General features: G+C 44.8%; 1 protein-coding gene across 6 annotated transcripts in view; it reads left to right on the top strand.

The window, feature by feature from the left end:
- FRYL (FRY like transcription coactivator) overlaps positions 1-12,955 on the top strand; it is a 467,937-nt gene that overhangs the window by 195,755 nt on the left and 259,227 nt on the right. Inside the window, exon 1 of one of the 6 annotated variants that reach the window (XM_089690111.1) lies at positions 10,003-10,750. The exons of the other annotated variants lie outside the window; for them this stretch is intronic. Coding sequence (XP_089546237.1) covers positions 10,675-10,750 — 76 coding nt within the window. The 5' untranslated portion in view covers positions 10,003-10,674. Of the gene's footprint in view, positions 1-10,002; positions 10,751-12,955 lie in introns of those variants that run through there. 6 annotated transcript variants of the gene reach the window in all.

Consider the following 12,955-nt stretch of genomic DNA (forward strand, 5'->3'; position numbering starts at 1 on the left):
AGGGTGTGAAAAAAGCGCCATAGACGAGGCCTATGTTATAACTCCGTTGTCATAGCTTGATTTTATGCAGTACTACTTTGGTGCTTTAATAGTATGGATGGGAGACACATTGCCAAAACCCCTTCTTTTTCTAAATGTTAATAGCATTGGAGTTAAACTGGGAAGAGTTGGCACGAGGGTCCAAAGGACTGTGGAACTTGTGCTGTTTTATCCCTCACTTTCTTTTTTTTTTTATTTTCTTGAAGTGATTGTAAAGGCTCCCCCCCCCCCCCAAAATGACAAACATGGTATACTTACCTACTTTTTGCAATGGTTTGGCACAGAGCAGCCCCGCTCCTCCTCTCCTGGGGTCTCCCGATGGCGTTATTTGCTCTTCGCCCCTGCCGAGTGCCCCCATAGCAAGTCACTTGCTGTGGGGGAACTCATTCATGCTCTCTCCCGAGCCACGCTCTGTGTGCCCATAGACACACAGAGTGCATAACACATCATATGTACCTGCTCTGTGCAGTGGTTTTGCACAGAGCAGCCCCAGTCCTCCTCTCCCGGGGTCTCCTGCGGGCGTTATTTGCTCTTTCCCCCTACCAAGTCACTTGCTGTGGGGGTACTCATTCATGCTGTCTCCTGAGCCACGCTCTGTGTGCCCATAGACACACAGAGTGCAGAACACAACATACTTACCTGCTCTGTGCAGTGGTTTTGGACAGAGCAGCCCCCTTCCTTCTCTCCTGGGGTCTCCCGCCGGCATTATTTGTTCTCCCCCCCCCCTACCGAGTCACTTGCTGTGGGGGTACTTATTCATGCTGTCTCCCGAGCTACGCTTTCTGTGCCCATAGACACACAGAGTGCAGAACACATCATACTTACCTGCTCTGTGCAGTGGTTTTGCACAGAGCAGCCCCGTTCCTCCTCTTCTCTGGTTTCCCCCGCCGTCGCTTCTGGCCCCTCCCCCTTGCCGTGTGCCCCCAGAGCAAGCTGCTTGCTCAGGGGGCACTTGTGAGTGCTTGCTCCCATGCCATGTCTGTGTGCCTATGGGACACATAGAGTGTGACTCAGTCCGGCCTCCCTCCTCACTGGATATGATTGACAGTTGCAGGAGCCAGTGGCTCCCACTGCTCTCTCTGAGCCAGTGAGGAAAGCGAGAACGGAGGGAGCTGCTGCTTTCTGCACACTGCTGGATCAAGATCCAGCTAGATAAGTATAATGGGGGGTCTGTGGGGGGGAAGTAGCACACAGGTTTTTTTAAAATAATGCAAAAAATGCATTAAGGTAAAAAAACCTTCAGGCTTTAGAACCACTTTAAATCTTTTTCAATTACAGGCCTAGCCCTTTGTTCTGGAGAGATGCTTTTAGGTTGCGCCATCTCTCTCCTTGTACCATGGATCTGTGTTTCCATAGAGAGGAGGCATTATACCTGACTTTGAGCTTGAAACGGGGACTTTTGTTACCATTACCATACCTAAAGTTCACCTCTGGGCACAAGAAGGTTCATTTATAAAACCTCAATAGACAAAAAATATGCATCCACACTGTGTGCGCACCAAATCCCTTTGCAAACCCAGTTATTACCTCGAAACGTAGCAGTGATATCATGACTGGGCTGCACACAGCAGAACGGGAGCGTCAGTCAGTACTGCTCCAGTGCACTGTGTTCACTTTCTCAAATATTGCCTGGGACTAAATGACCTCGTGAGGCTGAGAAAACTCTGAAATTGCTGGTAAAGTTGCTGGATAAACAAAGAGGACTACAGGAGGAGTTTTCACAAGTAGTCATTGGATTTCTTAGAAAGCCAGCTTCTCCACAAATCTAATGGCTAGGTAATTTTATTACAGCCCGAAAAAGCTGCTCATACCAAAGCTAAGAATATCCTGACTATATACATAGAGCAGGGGCGGACTGACAACTCATGGGGCCCCCGGGCAATAGGGCATCATGGGGCCCCTGTGTCCTTGCCCAAACTCAAAAAAGCCTATGAAAAAGGTACCAGGGGCATCTCATGGGGCCCCCTACTGACCCCGGGCCCTCGGGCAGTGCCTGAGTTTCCAAATGGTCAGTCCGCCCCTGACATAGAGTAAAACTCCACGCAGCGTATTCTTGTGACACATTCCCCTACATTTTTCAAGCTCCTCAATTTACAGACTGTCATATTTTTTCAGCTAAGCAAATAGTGGTGTCTAAATACAAGAGTCATGTGTTTTTCTAACTTGAATCTTGGCGTTCTTTGTGTATTTCCTTCAGATTTGTGCAGCAATCCAATGTGAGACTTTGTGCCTGAGCTTCCTTAAAGACTGGACACTGCTGCTTTCTGCTCTTGTACGAGAGACTGGTCTTGTCTCCGCCCACTCCTGTAGTTCTCTGCAGATATTCTGTAGTTGATGGAGCCTGTTGGGTCTCTCCAACAGGTCTGTTCTCTGTGCAGGCTATGTAATATCACAACGATGATGCCACCACTACTTTTACAAGGTAACACCTGGGTTTGCAAAGGCATTTAATGTTCGCAAAGTGGATTTATATCTTTTGTGACTTTTGAAGAATATATTGGGCAAAATGGATACATCACCACTGGTTGGTGATTATCTAAAGCAGAGCTGTGTCCTCCAGTGAACCCACAGAGAAAAGGATTTTACAGTGAGTACTTATTTTTGTGCCCGGAGTTAAGCATTAATGTAGTTATGTACCCTGTCTGTGCTGATGTGTTTTTTATGGTGTGTGGAAAAGATAAAAATGTCTGTTGCTGTATTATGTATGAAAGGTCTTTCATGCATGCATTTATGATTGATGCAAACTTAGATGTGAACTAAAGTAAGGACATTCTAGGCACTAATTGTAAATACCATTGCTAAGGATCCTGAGATAACCTTGGTATGATAAGTGGCTGAAAAGTAAAACTGTACAAGAACATTGTGAATGTGAAAATCATATTTCTTATTTTTGTATATTTTATTTTTTGCTTGAATTCTTAATGGGTTAGTTCACTTTTAGCAAAAAAAAACCAAACAAACAAAAAAACCCCCCAAAAAACTGCCTATGTAGATTGCAGGCACCTATGGATAAAAACAAGCTGTGCATCTCTGCCTACAGCTGAATAATGCCCTTGCTATAGGTTTAGGCCATTTACGTACCTTCTGAAAGCCGGCCAAAAAACTCCCAGAGATGGCATCATCCCATCCTGCTTTAGGCCCCATATACACGGGACACTTCTGAACGATGGAAACTGACTGCTGGAAGACGTAGATTAAAAAATGTCTGTTTAGCTGTGTTTGCATAATGCGTTTATGCGAGTTTGTGCGTTTGCGTTTAGAAGCGTTTTTTAAAAGATAAGCACAGGAGAACCTCCCAAATGCCCAGAAAGCACTGAAAAGTGGTAAATTATTAACTATTTCAGACTGTTTCAGAGAAATACAGAGAGTAGAAGCAGAGACAGCAGTATGTGTTGAGATAATTAGGTGTGAGTTGCTCATTAATGTTTCTTTTGTTTCCAAGGGTGGGAAAGGTATCTGCTGGAGTGAGTCATTAAGGTCACCTGGCAGGGGGTCTTCATGAGGAATTTGAGGTGTGAATGGTCATTAACATATCTTTTGTTTCCAAGGGTGGGAGGTCTGAGGTGTGAATTGGTCATTACAATGTGTGACAAGCTTGGTAGGAACATCCTGTGTTCAGTGTTTTGTCCATCTGAGTACCTTGAAAACGCTTTGCATGCATTTTTCATGATGAAAAAAGGCTCTGGACAGCATTGGGAACTGGAAGAGTTAAAAAAAAAAAATTTCAGAAGCAAATGCTTATAAATGCGATTTGCCACGTTTAGCCGCGTTTACAAGTGTTTTGCATTTGAAATGCTTATAAAATTGACTGCTGAACGCAAGTTTTATGCTGTAAACTCAAATGCCTGTAAATGACTGTAAACGAAGATGGGTACATGGACACATAGGAATACATTAGGGTGAGTTCAGGGGCTGCTGAAAAAAACGCTGAACAGCTCATAAACGTGAGTTTATCAGCTGCAGTGTACATGAGCCCTTCTTACTAGGATGTTGCATAGACACTCCCAGCTCCCCAGCTGTTACTACTCACCCTCATCATTGCTGGTGCAAGCTCTCAAACCCCTGCACATGTGTAGTCCACTGTCCACTACATCACAGCATTGCTGAGCTCATAGCTACTGCCACAGGGGAGAGAGATGCATATGCAAAGGGAGTTTGAATTGGCTGGGAGGAATTTGGCGGGGCAGATAATGTCACAATCTCCACGTGTCCAATCAGAAAACACCTTGTATTTATTAAAACAAAAAATACAAGACATTCTCTGAATGGTGGAATAGCAGTGTGAGCATCGCCCTGTTTTTAGTAAACAGAAAGGAAGTCACTCAAGCAGTACTATATGTAGCAAGCTTTCTACACTGCATTTCTGCATCCCCAGTTGCCCTCCAGGTGCCAGCTGTGAAGAATTACATTCAACAAAACTGGACTAATGTAAGTTTTTATGAAAAAGCAAAAACATTTTTTTAATGCAGTTCAGCTTTAAAGTGTAGCATTAGTTTGATTAGGAACTATTTGTATGAACGGGGGCTGACTTGCTAAAGACAAATTGGCTTTAAGGGAATTTGCCCCAGAGCAATTTTACTTTGCAGAGTATCCAATCACATGCCAGTAAAATAATAAAAAGCAGCATTTTTACTTGAATATGATTGGAACTTGGAAGTCTGCAGAGCTTCACCACATTCACTAAGCTCTGTGGAAATTTGACTTGCAAAGTGCAGCTTCCTTTACAAAAGGAACAGCCTATTTGCCCTTGGCAATCAACCTCATAGAATTCATGCAGTTTCTCTGGGGATAATTGAACCCAGGACACTGACTTCTGGAACACAGGGGTACCCACTAATCTGTTTGTGTTCAGCATCCTTTTAAAGGTTTGTGTTGGCAATTGACAAGTCTAAATTATTTTTCAAGAATTTTTTAAATTCTGATTTTTTTTAAGTCTCATTTAATTTGGATAAAGTAAATGGAAGTGTTGAGAGTTGTACACTTCCATGTTGGGGCTTTACAGTCTTTGAACAATGGTATTAATATTGGACTTACTAAAGGCACATAAACTGTTCATTTGCCAGGGAAATTTCCACAGAGCTTAGTGGATGTTTTTTTTTTTACATTTCCTTGCATGTGTATGGGTATTCTTTGCAAAGTGAAACTTTACCACATTCATTAGGCTCAGACCAAATTCCCTTACAAGGTGCAACTTCCTTGCAAAGAGAACAGCCTGTTTTCCTTTTTTTAAAGAGATTTTAAAGGGTCAAATTTTATTTTGTAAAAATAACAAACATGTCATACTTGCCTGCTCTGTGCAATGGGTTTGCACAGAGCAGACCCAATCCTCCTCTTCTCAGCTCCCCCACTGGTGCACCTGGCTATCTCTCCACCCCACCCCACCCACCCCCATAGCTGCTTGCTATGGTGGGCACTCATGTAGGATCGCTCCTGAGCCAGCTGTGTGTGTCCATAGACACACACAGGTCAGCGGTGGGACCCAATGAAGAGAGTCGCTGCTCTTGTGTACATCGTTGGATTAGGGTAAAAAAAAAACCTTAAGCTTTCAGAACGGCTTTGAATTAAGCCCTGTTTGTTAACCAAAGGCATTTTGAAGCATTTATTTCTCCCCTGGTCCAATGAAAGGCATTTTGGAAGAATTCTATTTTCTGCGTGGAGAGTGTTATTAAAATGAGTCATAGATCATATACAGTTTTTGATCATATTTGTATGAACGAGCCCCAAAAGAATGCCACTTTCAGCTCTTTATGCTGATATTTCATGTCACTCGCAATCTGGATACTGGAATAATACAGACTACATTTTGAGCAAAGAATGGTGGTGGTGGTGGTGATGATGATGTGCAAATTGGGATACTCCATGAAACCCATGACTTTCTATAGTAGGAGCTTGCTTAGAAAAAAGTTTTGATTAGTTTCTGTGGATAATCCGAATTTACTGTAGTTGAATGGATTGGAACAATTCAGTTTTCTAGTTCTCTGACAGCTAAGCACTGCCTGCATTCTAAGTAATTGAGTGTTGTGGTTCAATGTCATCTTTTTAGAAAATATACGTTTGACAGTAATTAGGGGAGGTTTGCAGTCCCCTTTTGCCCTTTCTTTTTCTAAGTTGCCTTGTAGAGAGTGCTTAGTCGGAGAAGAAGACGAGGACAAGAATCATTGTTGTAGTACAGGACAGTTGTCTGACAACAGCTGTTAATGAAGCAGTAAGAACCATGATGTTCAGCCGGAGCCTCCGAGATCATTTTATTATATGTGTGAGCATTCATTTTATCAGGTCCTGCTGACTGAGTGTGTTTTATATATACTGCTGGCCTTAGAGTGGGAGCTATTAAAGACAATGGGTAACCCACAGAGGCCGTAGTTTAATTGTAGCAGATTAACCATTAAAAACCTATATTAGCAGACTAGATACCAAGCTGAAAGTGTTATCAAAATAACAAATATTGGATGGTTTGAATTTTAGGGTTTTTCTATTATTCTCTGATGTAGAATATTAAATTAGGAAATTGGAATCTATCAGTACATGCTTGCCATGTAGCCACTCTCCTTTCAGAAGTATTGATTGACATTAGGCTGTTGGTTACATACCAAGAGTTCAAGTACAGAGACAAGTAAGCCAGCCTTGTATAGGGGTCAGCATGACGTGCTCGACATACAGCTGGTCAGTAATAGCCAGAGAATTCTACTGCCTCTTGTACTGCTGGCTGTAGTTTGATGAAGAGGGGTGGAAATACACACCTGATCAACACCCATAATCCACACACTACCCTGGGAATGATGGGTACCTGCAACTGCTGGCAACTGAAACTACAGTCAAAATGTTGTTTTTTTTTTTTCATTTTGGATAGAGTAAGGGAGGGTTATAACCCCTGTCAGTTTTTTTTTTTTTTGCCATGTGTGTCTCATGGGGGAGATTTACCTGCACTTCCTGTCCCATAACCAAAAAAGTAAGTGCACGGATATCCCTGCAAATGAAGTGATTCCATTGGGGCCCCACAGGTCACTAGAACTAGTGTCTCCAGCAGATTTCCCTTCCATTACTGTTCTGGGGACAACCCCATACTGGGACCTTTCTTTTACTTTTCACTTTTGATGATGACGATAAACAGGACAAATAGAGAGGGTGAATCTCCCTAAGGGGTAGAGGTAGCAATAAAAACCTAGCTGGTGTTCTAATTCATCTCCGCTTTGTCAAAAAAACCAAAAATCTTTGCCTGTAGTTATACTTTGATTTGGTAGATGTTTAGAGGTGGGCATATCCTAACATGACCTACAACTAACACATGGGTACCCGGTGGCATATTCTGACATACTTCCGTGGCCAGGGGTGGACTGACCATTCGAGCACTCAGGCGCTGCCCGAGGGCCTGGGGTCAGTAGGAGGCCCCATGAGATGCCCCTGGTACCTTTGTTATAGGCTTTTTTGGGTGTGCTTTGAGTGTGGGCAAGGACACAGGGGCCCCATGATCCCTTATTGCCCAGGGGCCCCATGGGTTGTCAGTCCGCCCCTGGCCGTGGCTGCACAGAATGGAGGACACTCCTTTTTATCTTGCATCATAGTTCAGCAGATGGCTACACCATTGCTACTTTCTAACTGTAACAAGATCTTACCCACTGTGATTATACTTTGTTATGAATCACTTTTAGGGCTTGTTGACCCCAACTCGCACACTAAACAGGTGTGTGTTGTGTAGGGGCAGTGTGATGTGTTACAAGGAATCCCACCATTTTTTTTTTTGTTTTTTACTTTGACACTGCATGTGACACGTGTTGCACTGTAAAATTGCATCTATGAGCTCTTGCATGTGGCTTCAAGGGGGCTGTCCAGTGTACAGAAGCATACCTGCATAAAATCTTTCCTGGGAGCCACAGCCATCCATAGAGAGCAATTACAGGATACAGCTGTAGGAGGGTGTATTTTATTTGTATTTATTACAGGTACTTATATAGCAGCTTCAGTTTACTCAGTGCCATACATATATAATGTACATTCACATCAGTCCCTGCCCTCAAGGAGCTTAGAATCTAAGGTTCCTAACTCACATTTATACATACACTTACTAGGGCCAATTGACCCCTGGTTCACATATATGTGGCTGTGCAGGCTGCTTTTTTGCGTGAGCCCATTCATTTGAATGTACTCCTGTGTCCCGTGAAACGCAGGGAAGTCCCTGCACTTCTTCTGAAAACGCAGCCCGCACGGGAACCTTGGTTCCCAGTACAGTTGTGTTTTCCATTGCGGGAGGCGTGCCATTAGAACGCGGGTCCGCATTCCTCTGTGCGGGTGGTGCGGCTGCATGGATTTTCGTGCGGATCCGCAGCTGCACCACCCGCACATATGTGAACCTAGCCTTAGACAGGAGCCTTTTTAGTGTGGCAGGAAACCCACGCAGGCACAGGGAGAACATGCAAACTCCAAGCATGTATTACAGTGGTTGGGATTCAAACCAACAACCCTAGAGCTGTCTGGTGGAAGTGCAATGCAGGTTCTTGCATAAATACGACCATGTACAACCCTGGACACAGAAATTCAGCATACAGACTTGTATATTTACTCAAGTACCGGCATATATCTACATACAACAGCATCCTGTAATCACTTTTTTTGAGCGGCTGTATGCAGAAGCTGTTGTTGCAGAGGAAGATTGTATGCAGGTTTTGTAGGCCCTTGCATGCTGTACTGTTCCTTTGCAGTTGTGTGTATGAGCCCTATGCTGCACAAGAACAACCAGTTCTAAGGCTAGGTTCACTCTGTTAGTACATCTAATACTTCCTTACCCTAGATTCACAATGCTGCTGTCCAAAGGTGCCCCCTGTGCCCCTTCATCCAGAGTGAGAGAACTCTAAGGCTAGGTGGGTGGTGCTGCTGCAGATCCACATGAAAATCTGTGCAGCCGCACCACCCGCACAGAAGAATGCGGACCCACGGGCGGGTGCCATTAATTTTAATGACACGCCACCCGTACTGGAAATCGCAGCCATACTTGGAACTGAGGTTCCCGTGCGGGCTGCGTTTTCTTCATAAGTGCAGGGACGTCTTCCCTGCGTGTCCCGGGGCACGGGAGTCCATTCAAATAAATAGGCTCTCGTGCCCGTGCAAAACGCGGACTGCAGGAACGCGGATATGTGAACCAGGGGTTACAGACTGGAGGATCATCTTTTGGTGCTCATTAGGCAGTGCGTAACACCACAAATGCATGGTGTGAACCAGGGGCGGACTGACCATTTGGAAACTTGGGCACTGCCCGAGGGCCCGGGGTCAGTAGGGGGCCCCATGAGATGCCCCTGGTACCTTTTTTTATAGGCTTTTTTGAGTTTGGGCAAGGACACAGGGGCCCCATGATCCCCTATTGCCCGGGGGCCCCATGAGTTGTCAGTCCGCCCCTGGTGTGAACAGGACTGATAGAAAGCCATTGTTTTCTATGTGCCCTTGCAGTGATCTATGCAGATCAATGCAGCTGAATGGGCATGGTGTGAATGTGTGTTCCCCCACTCTTTTAGAACTGGATATTCTTGTGGCAGCATTTTTTTTTATGTGACCTACTGAATGACCTTACAGAGTTCATGAGATAAAGAGAAATAATGGCTGATCAGATGACGCTGTTCAGAACAAAACCATGTAACCTGGTGGATCATGTGAATAATTTAGCTCCTGCCTTGTATTACTAAAGTTTGCCAATCCTTGCAATATATGCAGTAGTAATGAATTTTTGTTTTTAAACTTCATCTCGCTTTAACATGCAGCTGAGACTAGAGGCATGCCATATTTCTGATGTGTAAGCATGTTGCCTAAGATGCATTTTCCCCCCCAGTAAGTACGCATTGTAAAGTGGCCAGGATTGATTTGCTGTGTAGGGATCACAACAGTCCCATCCCCTCTTATCATGCTCCTGAGTGGGATAGCAGACATCAAAAGCCATTCATGAGAAGCTGAAACAGACACTTTGCAAGGAGCTGAGCAATATCTAAGAGCTGCTGATCCAAAGTCGTGGAGCCAGAGCATTTCATGACATCACCCTCCCCTTCCATTAGCCAGCAGCAGCAGCAGCAGCATCTCCAGTGCATTAGGCAGGCTGCTGAGCTCTGCACCGTCACAGCACATGCCGAGAGTAGAGCTCAGTGACAGGGTGTGTGGAGCCTGGAAAGAATGCCACAGGAAGAAGCGCAAGTGTTTGCGACCAGCTGCTCTGATCGACACATGAGCCTGGGCTGTGACATTTCATAAACTAGTTCTCTTCCCGGATCCAGGAGCTGGGGAGATCTCTTGTGGGCTGCCTTGTCCGCTCTCTCCAGGTCTGTTTACTAACAAATCTGCAGCCAAGTGAAATCATGCTGTGGGCTCTTTCCATAAGGTGACATGTTTCCACTGCAGAAGAGGTGAATATGTCCTTGAGACCTTCCTGACAGCAAACTTGAGGCTTTTTTCCTCTTGTTTCCACAACCTCCCCCCCACCCCCTCGTTCTATCCAGTCCTTCTGCATTGAACAGCAATTTTCCCATATCCGTGCGTCACTGAGAGACTACTGCATGGTAATGAAGCAGCGACACGGGAGGCCAGGACTTCTCTGCCTTTGAGAAACACTTTGACAAAGCTGACCGCCCCGACTACTGGGTAACCACAGCTGCCACAGGCATGATGTTGAGTTTACAGGATTCGGTGTTTTTCGAGATTAGCATAAAGTCCCTGCTGAAGTCCTGGAGCAGTAGCTGTAAGTATGATTTCTCCATCATTGTGTTGGATTGCATGCTGCCTGCTTCTTGTTTCCCAGCCCGTGTTTGCATTAGCAGTAATCTTGTGAAATTCCTTTGCTCGGAGCAGAAAGCGAAGACGGGTCGTACGCCAAGCGAGCCTTGTTACAAATATAGCCGTTTTCTTGTTGCCGTCCTTCTTTGCTCCAGACAAGCCACAGTCTGTACAGAGTCCTATGAATGTAACATACTTTTGCCAGCACGAAATGTTCTTTTAAAACAAATTTGCTTGCCTGTGCCTAGTGGTGAATGCCCATAAATAATACGGGGACGGATGGGGGGGTTGCTCCTTTCTGGCCTGACTTTTTACAAATTGCTGCACTGCTGTATGTAGTGTCAAGTGTGAGATGTAAAACGACATCATTAATTCAAGGCTGAGATATTGTTTCCTAGCTTCTCCTATCAGTTCTTGGCTCTCCGAATACATTGAGCCTCATTTATCTTGTGCAATAAAACGTATTGCAGCAGTGATTTTTTTTTTTTTTTTGGTGACATCTCATGTGCCGATTTTGATTTTTGCATATAAAAAATATTACAACTTAGATGAGCCTGCACAAAGCCGTTTTCTTTGCAAGTCAGCAAGCGCTAATAAAGTTTTGCGCAAGTAATAACGATCTGCGGGGTTTATTTACTGTGGGAGAGATTGGCAAAGCTAAGGCTGGTCCGACCTCTTCATCTAGTGATATGCAGGACCGTCCGGGGAATAAACAGTGTGCAAAGTGAGGAACTGATAGAAACCAAAAAACGCATAAATAGGATTCCCCCAAGCCTACACCTGGTTGGTCCATGAATTGCTGCTCCTTTACTAAAGAAGCCAAATCTGGGTTTGTCATGGTAATATATACTCAAACTTTAGCAAGTGGAAAATTACTCCTCAGGGGAACTTTAAGTCAGCTGAATTTCTCCCATTTGTGTTTAGTGATTCAGTCCTCGCAGCACAAAAAAAAGCCCTACGTTAGACCTGGCTTTACAGGGATGCTTAGCCAACAATATGAGCTGCTGTGCTGGCCAACATTTGATTGCAGCCGAGTATTTTTCCTTTCACTAATAACAATGAGGTGACATTCATACGGCCTATATAAGGGATGATGCAGTATTTTTTGTGTGCGTTTGTGTTAGATTGTCAGGGAATGGTATAACATAAAAAAACTGTTCAGTGGAATAGAAGAATTCAAAACAACAGAAAAAGTTTCATTTATTTCCCACATCCAGCAATCAAACTGTAATTTTCTAGTGCAGGATTGAATCTGCCAAACCTGTCAGTATCTCAGTAAATGAGATCCGGTAGATCTTCAGGTTAAAGGGGAACTAAACCCGTTTATTTAACGGTAAACAGTTACATTCCCAGCAACCTGGAAATGCTAACTGTCACATTTGCTTGTGTTCTGAACCAAAGTATCAAACCATCGAATGGCTGGCGTTATAACTGATCACCTGTGCAGAATTATGGCAGTTGCAGATCAAACAGAGGCTAAGATGGCAGCTTCCTTGGCTGAAAAGGATAGGAGGGTTTTAGTTCTGTTTTTAAATTATTTGGACCTTATGTCCTGGTGTTTACAGTTTCTGAAAGCTGTACTCTGGGGAAAGCAAAAATTTTCCTTTGCAATGAAGCTGCCCCTGAACTGCAAGTGTTAAATGATTGTTTAGGTCTAGGCTGGGCTTTGATTTCTCAGAAAATAAGTGCAGAAACTTAACCACGACCCCCCCCCCCCCTCCAAACCGCATTGGTTAGGGAGGGTCTTAACAGGGCATTAAATACTATAGCGTGCAGAGTTCGGGAGTGCGCTGCCTACAGCGTGCAGACTTCGGGAGTACGCTGCCTACAGCGTGCAGACTTCGGGAGTGCGCTGCCTACAGCGTGCAGAGTTCGGGAGTGCACTTGCGTACAGCGTGCAGAGTTCGGGAGTGCACTTGCGTACAGCGTGCAGAGTTCGGGAGTGCACTTGCGTACAGCGTGCAGAGTTCGGGAGTGCACTTGCGTACAGCGTGCAGAGTTCGGGAGTGCACTTGCGTACAGCGTGCAGAGTTCGGGAGTGCACTTGCGTACAGCGTGCAGAGTTCGGGAGTGCACTTGCGTACAGCGTGCAGAGTTCGGGAGTGCGCTGCATACAGCATGCACAGTTCGGGAGTGCGCTGCATACAGCATGCAGAGTTTAGCCTTTTTC

Source organism: Staurois parvus, unplaced genomic scaffold (genome assembly GCF_062004578.1).
Source record: "Staurois parvus isolate SC_StPar_1 unplaced genomic scaffold, SC_StPar_1.0 ptg000517l, whole genome shotgun sequence".
In the NCBI taxonomy this organism is placed as follows: Eukaryota; Metazoa; Chordata; class Amphibia; order Anura; family Ranidae; genus Staurois; species Staurois parvus.